The sequence below is a fragment of the Carettochelys insculpta genome, chromosome 17, assembly GCF_033958435.1.
Source record: "Carettochelys insculpta isolate YL-2023 chromosome 17, ASM3395843v1, whole genome shotgun sequence".
Lineage (NCBI taxonomy): Eukaryota > Metazoa > Chordata > Testudines > Carettochelyidae > Carettochelys > Carettochelys insculpta.
In genome coordinates this window covers 10038343-10060652 of record NC_134153.1, presented here as the reverse complement: position 1 = coordinate 10060652, position 22310 = coordinate 10038343, and the positions used below count along the sequence as shown (strand labels likewise).

The window sequence follows — 22310 nt, the reverse complement described above, 5'->3', positions numbered from 1 at the left end:
ATCACTGCTACATTCGCTGTTCCAGTATTTCACTTAAATAGCTGAAAAATCTATGCTGTCTGATGTCTTATTCAGAGTCAGCATCCAGTTAATAAAAACAGTTCCTATTTTGCATTTGACTTAAGTAGGTAGTAGAATTTTAATGGAAGGAACCTCACTGAAACCAGGCAACAGCCACACGGAGCAAGGAAAAGAGCGCCACTCTTATGGTGAACATAGATAAAGACATGAATATTTGATTATTATTTATCTGTGTAAAGGCCCAAACTACACAAACTGGAGCTTGTGATTTATTATATTTATAAATACAGTAGGGTCTTAACATTCGCAAGGGTTCCATGTTGAGAACCCTTGTGAATGTTGAACTTTGCAAATATGCCTCCCGCCTGAAGCCCAGCTGCTGGCACTCCGTGTCCCAGGTGAGGTAGCGGCTGCCAGCGCCCCATGTCCCAGGTGAGGTAGCGGCTGCCAGCGCCCCATGTCCCAGAGCCCTGCATGAAGAGGCCTCTCACAAATGATTAAATGCACAAACATTAAGTTTGCAAATCTTGAGTCCCTACTGCACAGCTTAAATTTATGCTCATGAAAAAACCACTCTACCTAGATCTTTGACACGTTATGCCTTTGGCATACCAACTGCCCATCTAATTATGAACATAAGTATCACAATTGCACATATAAATCATATAACTGCTTGAACAAATGACGTCAAAATGACACTTTGCAAATCTAAGTTAAATGCAAGCACTTGCCTTTGCTGCGCGCATTAAAATTTCCCTTTCTTGTTCATCTTTTCTCTGTTTTTCTATTTGATCAAGTTGTTCAAAGAACTTAAGCTGTGCCCGAACATCACTTGCTTGCTCATATCTTTCATCATCCTGAAAATGTGGTAAAAATGCTTTTCATTACAAATCTTAAAAATAAAGCTAGTAGCTTGTACCATGCAGCTTTATAAGAGCCCACGCTTTTAAAGCACAAATGCTCGCTTTGTTTTTTTCAAAAGCCCAGTTTAAAGATAAACTAGTCAAACTGGGTAAAACCCATTTAAAAAAAACAAAACAAAACAAGCATTCTGATTTTCTAGGATCTTCAGGGTTTGACTTTTAAGTATTATCACATAACTTTGGCCTTTCAAACACATTTCACAGATTTTTTTAATTGCTCTCTGTGAGGCAATGTTCTATCCATTCTTTCATGAATCATACTCAAAATTCATAACTGACAGCATTCAGTCTCATAAAAAAATTACAGGACTACTTCTACTCCCAGTCCCATTGCTGCACTGAGGAGTTAAGAATGTTGATCAGACCAACATGGGATGGGAGAAATATGATACTCATTTATCCTCTAAGCACCTTCCCACACAAAAGGCATCTAAAACAAAGACACAGAAAGAGGTGGGAGGGAACAAAAAGGAATATTCACCTCCCTTGGCTGCTTATAAGCTAACTGGGGTAAAGCAAAGAAATAGAATGGCTCCATCACGGTCCATCCGGTCTAGGTCTACAACATTTAGTGCCCCAAGAGACTACCCCATCTATCTGGCCCTACAGGATGTTGTATATGCAATAGTTAGATGTCCAGGTTTGCTGTCTGTGTAGACAGATTACTTTAGAGTTTGTTTGTTTTGGAGGCAGTAAGGCAGGAGAGAGATTAAAGAAGGAGGAGATGAAAGACATTTTCCCTCCTGAGCAAAATTAGAAAGGTTGTCCAATGGGTTTTCCCCCCATACACCTCAACATATGTTGGAAACCTGCTTGATTATAATATGAAAGATAATCGATCATAAATTGAAGAGAAGGATGAGGAATTGATAAACTTGAGTTGTTTTGTACCATACAAGTGGCATCCAGTATGGAGAAGAGGCTTCTGGAGGCTAGATCGTAGAACATGGGACTCAGAGGATGACTGACATAAAGGCTGTTAGCCTGTGGGGTTGGGAGTGATATCTGGATCCTCTTTAGGTGTGACAGGTAGGAAGGGGGACACTTTTCTTGCCTCAGCTCATTTAAAAAGTATACAATGTTTCAGCCTGCTACCTTAAATCCATCCACTTGTTTTGTTTGGGTCTCATTCTCCTTTGTTGATTATCTTATAAAAAGATATTATGAATGTTAAGGTAAAGAAAATACCACAATGTGCATAGGTTATTCTAGCTTCTTAAGAGGAAATCTCATATCTGACAGGCTCAATATTAAACCTCCTTTAAAAAAAAATAAGTTGCTGCAGAACATAGTTATTTTACAGAATTCAAAAAGAAATGAATGGAATAAGTATTTTTGATTGATTTGGATGGGTACATTTACCTGTGTCTACACGGTGAACACAAACTTTTTTCCCCTACATTAGGTGAGAACTAATTAAACTTTTTGTACACTAAACTATGTATGATCACTTCAAAAGAACTGCAATAGAGAACCTTACTGTAACAAATTTAAGTTAGTCAACCAAGCAGAGATTTCTATCTTTTCTACTCAAATAACCCATGGCGTATGGCCAACAGAACCTCAAATTCTTAAGGCAGCACCCCTCAGAGAACATGGAAGCCTAAGAAAGTTGGTTTGCAATATGAACACCCTGCAACTTTCCTCCTGTCCTCCATTCTGTCCCCTTTGTGTATTGGAAGCTGTCATCTTAGCATACTTTGTGGCTGCCGGCGATATCAATTCCCAAAAAAGCTGCAATAATAGACAAGACGGGGCACTCAAAAATACCACTACTTAGGGCTTTTGTCTAGACCCAGCCTTGTTCTGGAGGTTGGAAAAGCTCTACACAAACAGCAACCAAGTTTCTGTGCAGTACACTATCAGATCTGAGTGTATTCCCCAGAGGTGAAAGCATACTTTGTGTAATACTAGCATTCACAAAATTAAAATTAAATTACCTTATAAGAAATATTCTTTTGTTGGGCTGTCTCTGATACTTTTTCTACAAGGTTTTGTAACCTTTGTTGTGTTGCATGTGATACATAACTAACTACATCAGGATGGATTTCTGTTATCCCATGTTTTTTACCTGTAGTTGAAATTGAAACAAAGCTTTTAAGATAACTTGGCTGAAAAGATATTTTACAATACAACTGACTTTTTCTAACCCAACTTCACACATCTAAGTAATTTCCAAACAAACAAAAAAAGTTATACATTTATATGAGACCTTTATATGTTTCCCAGCCAAGATTTAAGATGTGATACTGTAGAGAAGATTTCACTCTACTAAATTTTCATAAACATCAAAAACATGCCACAGAACATTTACCAATATAGTGTGAAGTACTAGTGATGAATAAAATTAACAAGTTTTATGTTGCAGTAACATTGCTCTAGTTAATCACTAATTTACAATTTATAATTAGCATGAATTATCATATAGTTGGTCAAAAATTGTTAAGATTTCCCCAGTATTTGTTGTAGTGGATTGACTGGCTTTTGACTTATAATGTAGAATACTCAATCACATGTAATGATAAAATTATTTTGATCTTAAAAAACAAAAACACAAAAAACAAGCAACACCTAGCCAAGAGCCAGAGTTTTAGAAGCTTTTCAAATGTGTTATATTTCTTCAAATATTAAGGTTCTAGCAGTTGCAAATGAATGCTAGAAGATGGCAATACATAAAACTACTCTGTCACATTTAATTATTTTTAAACTCATTTTTAAGAAAACCAAATCTAGTGAAACTAGCATTTAAAACAATTAAACTAGGTGTTAACATACCTATTTCTAGTATCCTTCTTTGCAAAGCTGCTGGAAGCAGGAAAGTTTCGTCTTTACAAGACCTCGTTAACGTGCCCACTAACTCAGAATTTGTTGCCAATATCCGTGCACTCTCTTCTGATAGGTTGACTCCAGCCATTGATGCAACATCATTAATATCATCATCATCCCTTCGGAAGAGAAAAATCATTACAACATATTTAGGTATTTAGTGACATGCTGCTCTGTGCAAATGTGCATAAGTTCTACAATTCTGCTGCATAAGAGACTGATTTAAAAGCTCTTCAGTTGTCAATACACAGGCCCAATACATTTTACTACCCATCTCCCAAAATAAAATTGAAATTTTAGAAGACTTTGTTTTGTTGTTGCTTAATGAAATCAAACTTAGAGAATAATTCTTAAGGGCACAGTATTTCTACCTATCCACCTCACCACACATACAATTTCCTTGACTGCTATGCATATTTTATACAATACAACACAGGAAAAATTGCTGTTTCGAAGAGAAAAACAGGACGGGACACAGAAAAGTGGGAGGTCACAGGGAAAACTAAAGAAGAGAAACTGGTGTGACAGTACAATGTAAACAATCATCCACTATTATGTAGTAGTATTAGTTTTAGATGTTCTTTATCTATATTAAAAAAATGAAAAGGCTATCAGAGATCTAAAATGCTCTATACGTTTATTAGAAACCTGATCGCTACTGAGCTCCTGCAGCTTTGTAAAATGTTACTAATCATACACTGAGTCACCTCAGAAGTCACGAATACCAAAAGTTAGTAGTATTGATTCCAAGCTCAGAACTCTGTGTGCATACCTGTATTAACCACAAACACCCTGTAGCAATATCCTACAATACCCTGGAAAAACCTTATTGAACTACACTTAATGAATCAAGTTCAATGATGTTAGGCGTCCACTGTATTAAAAATGCAAATGTTTAAGAAACATCTCAAGGGAGAAGACCTAACTAGTGTAAACCCAAGAAAGTCTTACGAGTTCTCGTGAACTTTTTATTGGGTTTCCCAGGAAATCTCTAGGACAGAGGTATATGCAAATGTTACTTTTATGGTTAAGCAAAAAAACAACCTTTATAAGCTAAGCACTGAGGAGAAATCCATTGCCTACGAATTACCTAGTCCCAGATCAAAAACCCAAATGGTACAAAGAAGTGTCTCAAATTCATGAGCAGGCTTACTCTAAGCTACAGCAATTATGAACTTGTCACCACAGAAAAACCTCTTGGTGGGGTGTTCACTGGTTCAAGCCCTTTCCGGAGTTGAAGAGTGATCGCTGATAAGATTATCATGTGTGTAGTTTATTTTATTGTTTTTAAAATGTTTTCTCCATAATGCTTTCATTTTAAGAATAAGTAGGCTTGCTTCGGAAAAGCAACTGTAGTGATTTATGCCTATCGATTATTATGCTGTTTATAGCCTTGGGATGGCGCGGGGTGTGGGTGGGGAGAGAAGCAGGCCTGATTAAGCAGTCTGACTTGATTGGGAATTCACAGTATAGGCAGCGAACTGTGAAGCTCCAGCAGTCCGAGGTGACCTCAGTGGACTGTACAGGGGAAATACAGCTGTAGTTGTCCTGAACTGCAACACTGTGTAGAAGCAACTTTCAAACCATGTACAAACATAACAAGTTATAGCTGTCTTCCCATGAGTACATGGAGTGATACACACCTTATATTTACTGCAGTAAGACCATTGCAAATTCACAGTACAGAAGTCAAAATAAACCTGTACATTTGGCTTTATCATACAAAACAAATAGAGCATTCAAACAGTTCCTTAAATAGCTGTTTGGCACAGAACTAAAACCCTGAGTGTGTTTTCACAGCCCTGTCCTGTCTGGTTGCTCTCACAGCTCCTCTCTTCATTGTCTTTGATATTTTCACAACTTGAGTAGAAGCCCCAATACACTACTTCCACAAAACAAATTGAATGCTACAAAAAAGGCTGAGTGGCAGATGTGGAAGCTCAGCATAGTAAAGTGGAATGAAGAAAGCCTGAGTATAGTAGACAGGAGAGGAATATTTTCAATTTGCTGTTCAAACAAAGATTACTTAGAAACTGGTTGAGTGCCAGATGATTCTGTGCTAAGAGCCCAACAACAGCTTGGAAAAAATACATTTAAATAAGAAACTAACTAAAAAACATAAGAAGCCTTCTTAATTCCTTCTTCCCCTCTGCAAATCTATATAACTGACAGAACACCTACTGAAGTCACTGGAAAGCCTCAGTGGTTTCAGGGCCTGATCCAAGACTCACCGTGTACAAAACAGAAGGATTTTGCTTTCTTACCTGAAAGAACCTCCCCCAGGTTCCTTTAATTTATTCTTTTGAGTGGCAGCTGCTTGTGCTGAAACAGTGGACAGAGCTTTGTGTCCAGGTAATACTGTTGGTTTTACCACAGGTACTGTAAGAAAATAAAGTTAATATTTGTATTCTCTATAACGCTTGTGGCGGAGCATTACAGTTTAGTCCAATATTTTATTAATTTTTTTGGGGACAGGTTCATTTTCACCGTCAGCACAAAAGCGTTTTTAAAAAACTGGCAGCAGTGATGTTTGTGATGTTCTAGTTACTCTTCTTGCTCAAATATTTTCACTGAATTAAAAACACCCCCTTGAAGTTTGTCCACCCTAAGCACTACAGCATCATGCATGAAATAGTCTAGGAGTAGCACAGCTATTTCAGGTTAGCTACAGAGAATTTAAACTGATGTTCAAACAAAAAACATAACTAACACCAGTCCTATATATATATATATATATATATATATATATATATATATATATATATATAAAGAAATAATTCCTTATGTCAGAGTGAGGGGGCTATGCTATGACCTATGGGCCATATGTGGCCCACTAGAACATCTCATAAGGCCAGAGGCCTGCTTTGACACAATATGCTAACAGCCAATTCATCAGCATTTTTTGTTGTGTTTATATCATTTTAGTTCATATAAGTTTGTACAAAGATTGTTTATATGTGCAGTACTGTCTAAATCAGGGGTCAGCAACCAGCAGCTCTGGAGCCGCATGCAGCTCTTTAAGGAGTCACTTGCGTGAAGGGCTGATGTGAACATTGCGCCTTCCTGCTTAAGGGACTATCCCCAGGCACAGCATTTTCATTGTCCTCATTTGCTCTCCAGTCCAGGGTGAAAGTAATTTAAACTTTCTAACTGATACAAGTTAGTGTGTGCACTGTTCTTAATCAGGGATTACAAAAAGTAGGGTTTGGCTTTATTTAAGGACTTTCTCATATTCACATGCATTGTGGCTCTTGAAGTATTGATTCTGTAACTGAATTTGAAAAGAATGGCTTTTGCTATTTTGGTTGCAGACCCCTGATCTAAATACATACAAAAACACACGGTACTTAAAATATAACATTAATACAAGTGACAATGCATCTTATTTCATATGTAAAATTTAGAAACAAAAAACTGGCCTAGTGGACATGACACTGCATTAGGACTCAGGAGACCTGGGGTCTAGATCCAACACTGGCCTACTAGGTAATCTTCAGAAAGCCATTTCACCTGTGTCTGTCTCAGTATTGCCACCTTTAAAATGGGGATTACAATATTGAACGCTACTTTGTCAAACCCTTTGAGATCTACTGATGCAAAGGGCTTCATAATACTAAGTATTGCTAATATTAATGGGGAAAAAAAAACATTTCAGAAACATCTATTCCCAAGTAAAGTAACTATCCTGTTTTAGGAGTGTGTGTGAAGGGTCTTTAAAATAATTTACAATAAAGAACTTAAAAAAGTGTACTCACCTGTCTGAAGTTGGTTCAATTGAATTTGTTGGGGAGTTGTAAGCATAATACGATTATGTGGTTGCCGCAATGCTACCATAGGGGTTTGTGTCAATGTTACCTGTGGAGGCCTTATCAATGCCCCTGCTTTTTGAGACTGTTGGATAACCTGCCAATAAGTTGAGAAGAAACAGTATTAAACTATTTGAGAAACAATGATACACAAGCTGTTAACAATCATTTGGATAAACCGCATCCTTATGCCAACCTTTAGACTGGACCATAGACGTGTTTGAGCAACAGCCAATTAGAATCAGTACAATCTTCAAGTATATATTTTTAAACAATCTTCAGATATATTTTATTTCATGGAAAATTAACAGCCCAGTTGCTGAAAGTTAAGTTTCTTCTCTATAGGCAAAAGTCACATATAACCAAAATCTAAAGCTATTTAGGGTCAAACGATCATCTAACCTTTCTGAATTTCTACGTACCTATCCAAATTTAGTTCAAAACAGCTGAAAATCTGACCCTTAAATAAAACCCAGCTTTTCAGAAAGTTATTCTAATCAACCTTTCATAACCACTGTCTCCTTCACAAAAATGGATGGCAAAACATTTGAAGTGGTTAATTAACAAACTGAAGACAAGTTTAACAAGAAGTTTCTCTTTGTAGCCCACCTGCAAACTGCAACCTGTTTTAATTGTGAGTCTGTGCTATCTCAAAAGGCTATACTACAGAAAGTGATGTCGCATGAATGAGCTTTCTTGTCTTATCAAGAGTTCTACAATTTTCAGTAATCCGTTACTACCAAACAGACAGAAAGATAGTTTACAGACCCAAGATCAAAACTTTCATAATTCTGTGACTCTGGCTTTACCTTTACCCCATGTGGTTCTCAGTTTCTGGACATGTAGTCCGACTTCTGAATCAAACAACAACAGGTATTAAGGCTAAAGGATAGATTTAGAATTATCTTCCGTAGGCTCCGAATGCCTTATTATAAAATGTTAACACACCAAGTCTTAGGTTCAATCCAAATGCCCACTATTACAAGAAAAGGACTAAGGCTGGCTGGAGGGAGCATGTGCAGCTCCCCCAGCCAATGAGTAAAGGACTCCTGGTGGGCAGCTTTCAGAAGCAGCTTAGTATATAAGGAGCTGCTCCAGCAGAGCTGGGTCAGTTAGGCCCTAGATAGGGAAGGGGCAGGACCAGCTCCCAGACAGAGCAGCACTGAAGTAGAGCAGGGACGGACAGGCTAAGGGGAGTTGCAGGCTCTGGCCTGAGGTCTGCCAGACTACTGGCCCTGAAATAGAGGCCCAGTTGGTGCAAGGGGGCCACAGGGAAAGGGGCCCAGAGAGCAGGGCAGTGAGGGTAAGAGAAGAGGAGGGCAGACCCAGTCTGCCACCAGAGGGTCCCTGGGCCACGACTCAGAGTAGTGGGCAGGCCTGAGTCCCTCCCCTTCTGCCTTGTACCGCACCTAGCCACACACAAGAGTGACCCTAATAGACTGTAGTCTGCCCCTGATGTGAGAGGCAGGACCAGGGCTGCAGTGGGCCACAGCAATACCCTGGAGTAAACCAGGACTCCTGAATCCGCCAGAAGGGAGCAAAGGACTGAGAGTGGTCACTGCCAGATGGCAGCATCCTGAAGAGGTTGATAGTTAGATTGACAAGCTACATAGCAATGGGGTCCAGGATGGATTGTGTGAAGGGAGAGACGACGGACAACGCACAAGCCAAAAGGGTGCCCTGCTGAGAAGACAAGCTAATAAAAAAAACCCACATCACTCTGGGATCTATTAGCAGAAATGTTGTAAGTACCACAATTCAAGAAAGATACAGACAGATTGGAGAAAGTCCAGAGAAGAGCAACAAAATGATTTATAATGTAGAAAACATGACTGATCAGGGAAGAGTGAGAAAATTGCATTTGTTTAGTCTGGAAAAGGGAAGACAGATGGGACATAATAACCTTTTTCAAGTCCATAAGAAGTTATTACAGAAGAATGGAGGAAAATTGTTTTTCTTAGCCTCTAAGGAGAGGATAAGAAGCAATGAGCTTACATTGCAGCAAAGGACGTCTAGCCTAGATGTCACGAAAAACTTCCTATCAGGGTAGTTAACCATGGGAATAAAATGTCTAGGAAGGTTGTGGAATCTCCACTGTTGGAAATTTTTTAAAAACAGATTACATAAACACCTCTGAGAGATGGTCTACAAGATACTCCATCCTGACATAAGTGCTGGAGACTGCACTTGAGCTCTTGAGGCCTCTTCCAGTCCTATGATTTAACAGCATTATGCCTCATGGTTCTGGTGGGTGAAACCAGTTATAATCAAATTCATTTCTGCATAAATTCTGACGATTACTTAAATTTAAGAGATCTCTTTGAAAATGATGGCATGACAGGCATTTAAGTTAGACCTTCCTTGAACAGAAGAAAACCAGTTTTGTTTTGTAATGGAGAGAGAGTATAGCAGCATCAAAGATTCTTTACTTAAAGCAACAATCTATCTATAGGCCTCTGGATAAACCAGGAATTTACCATCTTCTGCAAGGAAATTTGAACGGCAGGCTAAAAACTGGAGGCCGATCATTAGTTGACAGACGTGTTTACTTAGTCCAAAACCCCCTTGAAAAGGTAGGTGTTGAGTAGGTCTTTTAGATTTGATTTATATCCTTATTTTGTTATTTTATGCTGTGCATTTAGCTGTACCATATAGGATTGGTAATCTTGACAATACAGCAACAACTTGGACCCTCTGAAAAATATTTGGCGAAGAAGATAGAATGTCTATGACCTGGTTAGGATGATCAGGCATGTCCAGTCCATTTTTAGTTTTCCACTAGTGTATGAAAACATTGGTAGAGCCTAAAATATTCATAGTAAGTTATTATGGATGATTCTGGGAATAAGAAATCTTTCCCTTTTATGAGCTAATTGACAGCAGTAGATTCTGTTGGTATTGAAACTTAAATCTGAAAGAGGTACAGGTTGAACCTCTCTAGTCCAGCACCCTTGGGACCTAACTGGTGCCAAATCAGAGAATTTGCAGACCCACAAAAGGAGGTCAATATTGTCCAGCAGCACTACCAACATGTCCGCTCCTTATTGGGCTCTTTGAACACATTTATGGGTAAATTAGAGATAAACAACAGCACAGAACACTGACAGCCAAAATTTGTGGCTATAAACAATCTGTATAGAACTGGGGGAAATTTGGCCACATTCACAATAAGCAGACATCTAGCTAACTAATATCATGCCAGACAACAAATATTACAGGACCAGAGACTTCCAGAATAGAGAGGTTTCCTATTTGTTAAAGATGAGTTGGCACAGTTTCCACTTTCCCAATAAAAGAGCCTAGGGCACAAAAAGCAAAGTGGATTTTAAATCAGACGGCATCACCATCATTAAATGAAAAATGTTGATGACAATGATGGTCCACCATGGCCCTCACCAAAAATTTATAAAATCTACAGCCACTGACCAACAGGATTGAACTTTTAGAAGTGATCATATACCTTATGAAATACTGCAAAGGCAATGTCCATAGATAAATACTTTCACATTTCTGGTGCTAGATGTACTCAAGTCCTCTACAAGTTATTTTGCATGGCTACATACTAGTATAATACCATACGACAGATATGCACGTACATTCTAGTAAGCTACTAACTGTTTCATCCTAATAAATATGATCACTGTCCCACTAAACAAAATGAGAAAACAATTAACAGATTTTGCTTTGTTTCTGTTATGTTTTCCCAGATTGTGCAGATAGATCTGAGCAAATCTGAGAAATTAAGGCCTGGAAGGGACCTTGAGAAGTCATTAAGTCCAGTGCCCTTTGGTGAGATAGAATGAACTCATTTGTCTAAAAAAATAATCAAACAATGCCCTTATACAAAGATGCTATCAATATTACAATTCCCCACATCCACATCCCTCAAATTCTGGACAGAATAGATTCTAAGCAGACGTCACAGTAAGTATCAATACTGGCCAACACACTACTGACTATAAGGGTGCATCTAACACTTGCATACCTCTTTCCAAAGAGGAATGCAAATGATGTGCATATTTGAAGCCTCATTTTCATATTCTTATTTCGAAAGTACTTCTTTCAAAAGAAGAAAACCAGTGTAGACGCTGCTCTTTTGAAAGTAAACCCCGTCTTCAAAAGAATCCTTCTTTCCACACTGGAAAGAAGGATTCTTTTGAAGACGGGGTTTACTTTCAGAAGAGCAGCGTCTACACTGGTTTTCTTCTTTCGAAAGAAGCTCTTTTGAAATAATATGCAAATGAGGTGTCAATATGCAAATGTCCACTTCATTTGCATTCTCTCATTTGCATACCTCTTTCAGAAGAGGAATGCAAGTGTAGATGCACCCTAAGTGACCTATAAAAAGAACTCTGCAAACCCATCTGGAAAAACAACCATAAACACAGAACAATGCTTTGCTGCCTTAAGGACCAGAGAGTCAACGTCAGATTTTGTTTCTCCCTATTCTCCTTTCAATAAACTTAGCTGTATGTGCATTCCAGAAGATTGACTAAAGCAATGAGGAAGAACAGCCTCGTCATTAGTGTAGACGACCGGTCCTGGAAACTTCCAAATTCTTGCTCTGCCACAAAGCTTCTTGTATGATTTCCATCTCTTTGGGTAGGTTTACACAGCATATGGAAGCAGCTGACAGACTTGGGCTACTAGAGCTCCTGGCAGCACCATAAAAATAGTTCTATAGACAGCACTTTGAAGTTGCAACCTACATCCCAAGCACCAGCCTAACTCGCAACTTCAAAGTGCTGTCTACACAGTTATTTTTAAAGCACTAACACAAGCCAAAAGTCTGTCAAACCAAACTGGAAGGCAAACTAACATACTGTGTAAACATATGTTCTGTACCTCAGTTCTCCAGGATGGAGACCGCAATACTTCCCTACACTGCAGAAATATGGCAAGGATAATATTTTATCACTGTAGCCATAGTGGGGTGATAAGTGTCATGTAAGCACCCAAAATAAAGGTGAAAGGTTTTGTATTTTCTATAGACATTTCAAAATGTAACATGGACATGTGGCAGTCTGATCAACTACAATATGTATATCAAATCCCTTAAAAAGGTAACAATACTGTAGTATAATGGCTTTCAGTTAAATGGAATATTAATACTTTCCTTTCCCTAGCTAATACAAATTACCAAATGATCTACACACTTGCAAAAACAGGCCATAAACTGTGCAAACTAAATTAAAAACAAAACAAAATGAAACAAAACCTACAGCATTTTACTGTTACACATGCCTAAAATCTGGGTCAATGTTTGTTTAAAAGTTCAAAGAATACATGACCTGACTATGAACTGATTGAAAATATATGCTGATTTTTAAAAATTAGGAAATGATAGAGGACTTTAATCATCGCTGTATTTAAAATACATTATTTTCTTCATAGCAGTTACCTTTTTAAATGATCATTAAAAGGATTCTGGCTGAGCTAAAGTATTAATTTAAGAAGAAAAATCATACTTCAAAAGCCAACAGTGCAGTAATAGATGATGCACTTTGGTTTACGTACCAGTGGTGTAGGCTGCCCTTGTTTACCAACCCCAACTTGCGTAGGCTGAGTTAGACTAATTACAGGCTGTTGGAGAGTACTTGTTACAGTGGCAGTGGCCTTCCCCGCTGTGCGCTGAACCGAGCTGCTCAGCATCACTGCTGTCAGCGCAGTTGTTGCTTGCGTTGTGGGCTGCTGCTGTTGACTTTGCTGAATAAAAGCTGCCGAGTCCGGGGTTAGCTGTCTCAAAGCTGGTAAACTCCTCTGAAGAAGAGAGAAGGAAAGAACATACTGTCACATAACCATGATGAATTTTGGTGAACTTAATATTTTTTTGAGTACGAAAAACCTAGATCATGGTGGTCTAACAGAAATTATGCAGCTATTATTTAAAAAAATAAAAAATGGATCAATGCATTTTGTCTCAAGCAGTCAAAAACTTAAGTCTGGTTTTACAATTAAAACATAATGTGTGTGACCCAAGGAACCCTGGATACCCGTTAGTAATCTAGCAATAGAAAAGGGTACAAGGATCCCCTATGTTCCAAGGACGTAAAATCCTGTTTAAATCACTTAATGGTACCAGCCTGGCTGGAGCAGCCCATCTGCAGCAGTGAGGACACTTCACCTGGGCTGGAGCAGCCTGTCCAACTGGCCCCTACCCCTGGGGATGGGGATTGTGCTGACAGGACTGAAGCACCCTTGCCCACGGTGGTCCCCAGGGCTGGAGCAACCCCTGGCCCATGATGGGCAAGAGATGTTCCAGACCCTACCAGTTAACTGGTAAACCAGTAACATCAATACCGGGGGGTGGTTTCATCCATAAAATGTCATGTAAGATCTAAAAACTTATGAATGGGCTGTGTTCCAAAAGTTTGTTTATAAGTCAATTTTTGTAACCCAGAATGCATGCTTCTATGGGGAAAATGTTATGAATGGTAGATAGGTTCCCAAGCTAGCGCACAAATGCCTATCTGACCCATAATGTAGCTGAAATAATCTATCTTTGCAATGAAAAACAGTAGGAATAATTTTCTTATTTAAGCCTGAATATTAGTGTTTGAGGAAAGATGGTTTAATTAGAGGAGAATGAGGGGAGGTAGGTAGAGATTCTGAAATGGACTCCTGAGCATCCCTGGCCACCACCCCATACCTACACCAGTTCCTGAAGCCAGCTGCATTCCCCAGCTGCACCCCCTCCCCATGGACTGCACTTGGTCCCTGCTCACCAGGGCTACGTCTACACGTGAAGCCTACTTCGAAGTAGCTTATTTCGATGTAGCGACATCGAAATAGACTATTTCGATGAATAATGTCTACACGTCCTCCAGGGCTGGCAACGTCGATGTTCAACTTCGACGTTGCGCAGCACCACATCGAAATAGGCGCAGCGAGGGAACGTCTACACACCACAGTAGCACACATTGAAATAAGGGTGCCAGGCACAGCTGCAGACAGGGTCACAGGGCAGACTCAACAGCAAGCCGCTCCCTTAAAGGGCCCCTCCCAGACACAGTTGCACTAAACAACACAAGATCCACAGAGCCGACAACTGGTTGCAGACCCTGTGCATGCAGCATGGATCCCCAGCTGCGGCAGCAGCAGCCAGAAGCCCTGGGCTAAGGGCTGCTGCACACGATGACCATAGAGCCCCGCAGGGGCTGGAGAGAGAGCGTCTCTCAACCCCTCAGCTGACGGCCACCATGGCGGACCCCGCTATTTCGATGTTGCGGGACGCGCAACGACTACACGGTCCCTACTTCGATGTTGAACGTCGAAGTAGGGCGCTATTCCTATCCCCTCATGGGGTTAGCGGCTTCGACGTCTCGCCGCCTAACGTCGATGTTAACTTCGAAATAGCGCCCAACACGTGTAGCCGTGACGGGCGCTATTTCGAAGTTAGTGCCGCTACTTCGAAGTAGCGTGCACGTGTAGACACGGCTCAGGAGGCGGCAAGCAATGCAAGCATGGGCCAGAGGATGACAGAAGAGCAGGGAGTGGATGTGCAGCTGGAGGGAAGCATCAGTTTCCCTTTCAAAGGGCCCTGCTCACCATCACCTGTGCCTGCTCTTCTGAAGCTAGGTCCATCCTTACTCATATACAGACTACACAGCTGCATGGATCATCCTAATATTTGGGGCACCACTGGATCTTAATGTCCACCCACCTCTTCATATCCCTGTTCTGTGGCTTCCTCCAGAAAGGATCTAGTTAAAGTGAAAGTGGAAAAAGTCTGACAGACCTATTAGCGGACAATGAGCCATTAAGAGCCATTCAAGTGTTAATGAATGCATTTAACAGGCATTTGTCGCCATCCCACCCACCTCCACCACCACCACCACCCCCCGCCCAAACACTGTCAGTTTTTTAATTTACTCTATTACTCTACAGGATCTTAGTTTAATATTTTATTTAAAATATTTCGTTAGTGTGTTGATGAAGATTATAAAAATCACATTTCTAAATAATCATCATATACCTCATGGCTGCTGTTGGGCACAGGGCCATCAGTTTAATAGTACTATGTAGGGCCCCTTAAATGCTAAGAACATCCTGAGACTGCAATGAGCTTTGGTTTGTATGCGTGGATGTTTGGAAGTCAGATGTCTGTAACTTGTAGAGTGCCTGTATATGGAAAATATGAAGTTACATGTGTATGTGGAAAATTATATTCTCTAGGCCCGGAGACAAAATTCACCAGACAAGTAACAGAGAGGGAGTTGTGCTAGTCTATATACTATCAAAACAAAAAGCAGTCAAGTAGCACTTTAAAGACTAGCAAAATAATTTATTAGGTGAGCTTTCGTGGGACAGACCCACTTCAGACCCAGACAAGTAGCGGAACACATCTCCAGGGTGGACCTATGTGTCTCTCAGAACGAAAATCTCTTAGCATATTGAGACAAAAGCTTACAAACAGCTCGTGGAGATTTAAGAAAGAAATTAAGGCTATGTCTACACTAGCCCAAAACTTCGAAATGGCCATGCAAATAGCCATTTCAAAGTTTACTAAAGAAGCACTGAAATACATATTCAGTGCCTCATTAGAATGCCGGCAGCCGCGGCACTTCGAAATTGACACGGCTCGATGCTGCACGGCTCATCCAGACGGGGCTCCTTTTTGAAAGGACCTCAGCAAGTCCTTCCAAAAAGGAGCCCTGTCTGGACGAGCTGCGCGGTGGCGAGCCGCGTCAATTTCGAAGTGCCGCGGCTGCCGGCATTCTAATGTGGCGCTGAATACGTAATTGCTGCGATTAGTAAACTTCGAAATGGTCATGGGCTAGTGTACACAGAGCCTAAGAGAAATAGGGAGCGTGGGAAATCTTGTTTATCAGATGGAAGTTAAAGAGCTAATATAGTGTATCTGGGTGCAGAAAGAACAAGACGTCTTATGGCACCTTATAGACTAACAGATATAACAGATATTTTGTTAGTCTGTAAGGTGCCACAAAACTTCTTGTTGTTCTCGAAGCTACAGACTAACACGGCTACCTCTGATAGTTGGGTGCAAAAACACATTCCCATTAGTGAAGACAAGCTGCCAGCAGGTTTGATCTGACAAAAGGTGTAACCGCAGCCACCCCAGTTGAAAAAAATGGGAAAAGGACTTGGGGGTATCTTGTAGAAGACAGGATACTGTCTTATAAGCTGAGGTTCTAGAAAAAGTTATGATTTTGTATAAATTTAACAACTGTTTGCAATATTTTCTTATTGTCATTTAAATCTCTGTTCTCTGATAAGTTTATTCTTGTTTTCACTATGTAGATCTAGAGTTGAATCTTGCAAGCTGGTTTGTATTATTCCATTGGGAGCTGAGAAACAGTTCTGTGAATATTCAGTGGAACAGGGGCTGAGCATGCCAAATGCCTACTCAGACTTAGCAGCTGATATGTGCCTATCACTACCACATACAGAAACAGTAAGGCCTGGAAGGTGCAGCACACGTTTACAGAGTTTGGTGGAGCCAGTATGAGGAGCAAGGTAACACCATCACTAAATTAACTGGGTGACATTCTCCAGAAGCTGGTGAGCCTATAAGAAAACCAATCTTACTGAAGAATAGTCTCAGTGGAGAGGAATGAAGTAATTCTTATGTAAAAAGGAACTAGGCTCTACAGTGGAGAGAGAGATGGATGGAAAGTCAGAGCAGGATAGCAAGCTCAGAGCAGGAAGGGATTCTGCTTACACAGGGACGAAACTGATAGACCCACAGAAAAAAGCAAGAAGCGTCAAGATAGGAAACAGCCCAGGAAGAACTGCAACTTGGATAAAGAAGATGTCACTACTCAGTACACAGCCCAGGGCTGGAATTCAGAGTCCAAGGTGGGAATGAGTTCCCATACCAGTCCTAGATAAAGGGGCTGCAGGCTGAAACTCAGGTAGGTTAAGAAAAAGCCCCAGAGGGGGCAGAAGGATCTGTTCTGCACAGAGATATTTTTGACTTCTTTTTTTAAAAAAGTTTTTACAGCTGAGCCCTAAAAAGAGCTACACTTAAGGCTGATTCAGAGGGCTGAATCACTGGGAGAGGAACTATTATATCACCAGATCAATGGCTGCTAGGGGGCACTAGCCCATGACACCATGCCTGGACACAATGGGGTGTCTAGTGCAGAGGGGACTATTACATCTCAGTAATCCTCGTCCCTGGGAAAAGCATCACAGTATAGTAATACTGCTTGAAGATTTTAGAATACCAAACCACAATTTTCTATTTGCTCCATAGATCAGACATTTCCTTGTATATCAGAGGCAAGAAAAGGTTGTAATAACTATGAGAACTTAGCTATGCAGCCTTAAGAGATAGGAAATGCTAAAGAAATGATTGCACATGCAGCCTTAATTCCATCCCCCCTTAAGCATTTATACAGTCATACATCCTTGTGACCTCTTTGTCCTTCCAAACAAACAAACAATCTCTTTATGTAGTTCTCATGTAATTTTAAATTGCAAGTTGTTGTTTGGTGCAAGTATAGTGACATTGTATTTGTTCTGCAAGATGTCTACCACACTCTTGGATTCCAGAGGGAATAATCATGATTATGTAAGTATTTATGAAATGTATTAGATAGACAGCCCTGGAAAGTGAAGTTTCTTGTCTATCCATAAAACAGGCACTAAAAGTGCAAGTTTCCTCAGACTGCTCCATCAGAGAGTTTTAAGTTTGTTCCTCTGAGATCATTTTATGGAGTTAGAGTACACATCAGTCTCCTATGGCTGCAAACCAAGGTGTTAAATCGTTTGAAAGATTTTGTACTGTACAAAGATAAATGGATTTGATCACTGAACATAATATTAAATGTTCCTGATTTCTCACAAAACTCTTCCGGTCGCTACAGTGGAACTTGTGCTTATTCAGTATAGTTAATAAAACACTGGAAAAGTATCTCGGGAGATTGGGAAGCAAAACATGCACTCAAGGATCCTTCTGAAAACATATACACACACTGTTCTGGACAAATATCTTTCTTATTAATTGATATACTCCTGGTCAGGTAAGTTAGCAACGAAGACAATATTATAATGTGGGGTATCTGAATTACCTTCAGGAAAGGCACAAGGTAAGGTTGAGGTGAAGAATTAAGTTCTCTGTACAACCTACTGGTAAAGTCTTCTGCTTCAATTTTTCCATCCTATGAAACAAAATAGATAATCAAATACACCAAATAAATGAACCTTGGGCATTAAGGACCACATCTAGGTCTAAAGGCCCACTAATTTATTAAAGGTAAGTTGTCAGTTCCGACATGACTGGCTGTTTGCCAAGAGTATTATAGTTTTATAAATTGCAAAGAATGATTTATATCAGTCACAGACAATAACTAAAGCAGGCAAGATCAAAAATTCAACAGCCCTGATTGATTTACAGAGTACAGACTGAATTGCAACATTACTTGAAAGTTTTAATATTATAAATAGATCGTAACATACAACTTTCCTTTGGTGCACAAGAAGCACATCCAGTTTTAAAATTAATAAACTTAATTAAATTAATAAAAAATAAATACTTTTACCAGGTACTCTACAGAATACCTCACAAAAATTAATACTGGTATGCAAAATTTGTAATCCAAAATTATATGAATATAAAAAATTTTCATACTCCAATACAGCATACTAATGGGCTGCTAGTTAAAATCTTTATACTTGGTAATACCTCCTTTGATCAGTAAAATTTTTCAAATTAGATTTTTAAATTCTAAAATTCACTATCCATACTCAATTCTTTTTGCATTCAACTCATCTCATTATGACCATAGCCTAATAAATTGCACATTTTAGTACAATGGCATGATAGATCCACTGCAAACACCATAGGAAAATGGTGGGTTTAGAAAACAAGATTTTCAATTCCTAAGAAACACCAAACTATCTCCTTATCATAGGTCTTTAAAAACCCTGCTTTTCATAAAGCTTAACCTTATGAATTACGCTTAGCCAGCATCTCTGGATTTATCAGTAGTTTTAATGAGCTTTTCTTACCAACAAGTTTTGTACTAGCTCTTTCACATTAGCTGTAGTCTCTGAAGACTGTTTTCCAGATGAAGCCAGTTTTATTAACGTGGATAGAAAATTCTTGCATTTCTTCACATTCTCCATAGTTTCCTATTGGGGAGAGAGAAGAAAGTCGGGTATTTTTCTCCAGTGCTTTTTATTTTTTTTATTAAAAAATAAAAAAGGAGCTGGTACTCAGCCGGCACCTTGTCCCTTCTTCCTCCCTGCCAATCTCACGGCTGGGGCTGCCAAGGTACCAGTACTCAGTACCAGCACAAAAGGAAAAGTACTGTTATTCACCTATTAAAAAGTTCCACCATATGAGAAGATCTTGTTTCAAAGCAACCTAGGGACTTTTTTATTTCAGGCAAACAGAAACTGGGATCACCCTGCAAATTATACTCTCCAAGGTAGGGTGTTTCCCAAGTGATGCGGTGAGCCAATGGTTGCTTGCAAATAGAAGCTACAAATTCTAAAAAGGCCACTTGTCATGGAGCAACTGTAGGACTTGCATGTGCCTTTTAGTAAATGTGGCAAAGTTACATGCAGAAAGATGGAAGGCCAGAATGAAAGATGGGGTAAAAGACCACAATAAACCAGATAAAATGATAGGTTGCTGCCTAAGAAAGAATTCCTTTGGCTTATGACCTAGTTGTAGACCTTTCTGGTTTAACACCACAACACACAGAATATCAGCTAAGATTTTACGTTCCATGTAATGGGAAGTGTATAATAAAACCGACAGAAGGTTTGCAGGGATGCCACAATGAAATACTTTGTATTTATATTAAAACTTACTACTTTACATTGATATTTGAAGCTGGTGTATACAACAAATATTTGGGGAATGTAAGTTAAAACTGCATCATGTAACATCACACTTTGATAGTGTATTATAATATGACAAAAAAGTAATATTGATGATTATCTGTCTACGTATATGTATAAAGAACAACAGGGCACTCCACATTGATTCTACATCTTATGCTATCACTCACTGAAACACATCTTGAACCAGTAATTGAGTTCCAATCCTACTCTGATGCTGAAAAAATTGTCAGACACATGATTTGCCTATGCCTCAGAGGGCCAAGTGTTTTGAAAAGGAAAGAGTTCTACATAAACAGCATTACCAACTAAAAAAAAGACTGTTACAGTCAATATTCAGCTCATACTCGCTTATGCGTATCCTAAATTATTTTTTCTTCTAAGTGTCTTTTTCTGCAAAACCAAAAACACAAGGGAAGTTAGTCATGATTTTCTCCTTATTCTGATGTTAATTAACTTAGGTGTGCACCCAACAGGTATGTAAAGAAGAACTGTAGCACAAGATTTTAAATATGTGTAATAGTTTAAGCTGGTAACCATGATCTTACTGTGGCAGCAGTGGAGGTTGCTGTTGCTCCTTGCACAGTTCTCTGAGGAGTTCCAGTCTGTACCGCTGTTGCTGTTCCTAATGCTGCTGCTTGTGCAGTACTACTCAGAACAAGCTGAGGCTGTAGAGAATACAAGCATGGATTATCCCATTTGGAATGTGTGAATATCAGTCTTTTTGTACCACCTAACCAAAGGATAAAGAATAACCAAAATCACATAACTCTAGAACATCTTTCACAGCTGCTACAAAAAACCCAAACTGGAATCTAGACTATCTGTTGCAGTTCAAAGAAAGAACCACCAGATGGCAGAACACACTACATATTTAAAACTGAAAATACTGAAAGTTGATTAAAGGTGGAACGATTTTTGGTTACAGGATAAAAGACAGTATAACACTGAATACGAAAACATACTCAAGTCCCAAATCACTACAATGCTAGTGCTATATTTTTGCTACCCATACAGCCAAAGTTTTTTTACTTGTTTCTCTCAACTGTCATTCATCCCCAAAACAAGGATGATGATGATGATGATGATGATTTGGGTTTTTTTTTTTTTTAAAGGCATAGCATGGTAAAAAGACTGGGAAAGTCTGGAGGGAGTAATTTTCTTCATAGTTATACACAACTCATTCAGTAGTGCTCTGAAATTATTCTAATGAACAGAAAAAGTAAGATTTTTATATAAAATTATTTCAATTTGCACATTCCTTTAAAAAATGACAGCCATGGTAGGAACATTCACCCAGGTTGAGAAATTTTAGGGAGAAAACTGCAGAAGAGAGAGAAAGCTCTTTCGAAAACAATTTAGTTCCAAGCACATTTAAAAAGAAAACAGAAAACCCAAAACCACAGACAAGACACCAAAACAATGCAGAAATAATGCCTTTAAGTAAAGAACTAAAATTATAACTAGTGATTTCTTTCATGTACACAGACTTGCCTGTTGGCTTTCTGGGTATATTCCTAAACCAGTGATGATAATCCCTTTACATCAAAAAGTAATTGCACATTAGGACTAATTCTTTAATAGTACATTCCTAAAGTTACTCTTCAACAGAAGGTACATAAGAGAGGGCACTCTAGACTTTTCAAAGATACATTTTGTAGTTTTATGGGAAGAGGGAAGAGAGGATTACTCAATTTACACCATTGTCAGGAAAAGAGAACAAAGTGAAAAACCACGGTATGTTCCCTTCAAAAGCAATGAAGACACAGTAAATTTGCTCATCTAGCACAACAGCAGTAAAAATGAGGGAGGCACTATTGCCTAAAAGAAGGCTCAAATCTGCATAGGTCACTGCAGTCTTCCCCTTCAGTATAGGCTAAAACTAAACTAAAAGAGAACAAGAACATTGCACTTGGTA

The 22310-nt window shown here is 39.2% G+C and overlaps 1 protein-coding gene across 1 annotated transcript in view; it reads right to left on the bottom strand.

Annotated features, from left to right (window-relative positions):
• TAF4 (TATA-box binding protein associated factor 4) overlaps positions 1–22310 on the bottom strand; it is a 74543-nt gene that overhangs the window by 15357 nt on the left and 36876 nt on the right. The window contains exons 5-13 of the mRNA XM_075011587.1: positions 20941–21060; positions 19553–19675; positions 18613–18702; positions 13094–13336; positions 7526–7673; positions 6035–6149; positions 3720–3889; positions 2885–3015; positions 753–878 (exon numbers count right to left, since the gene is read on the bottom strand). Of these exons, the coding sequence (XP_074867688.1) occupies positions 753–878; positions 2885–3015; positions 3720–3889; positions 6035–6149; positions 7526–7673; positions 13094–13336; positions 18613–18702; positions 19553–19675; positions 20941–21060 (1266 nt within the window). The remainder of the gene's footprint in view (positions 1–752; positions 879–2884; positions 3016–3719; positions 3890–6034; positions 6150–7525; positions 7674–13093; positions 13337–18612; positions 18703–19552; positions 19676–20940; positions 21061–22310) is intronic.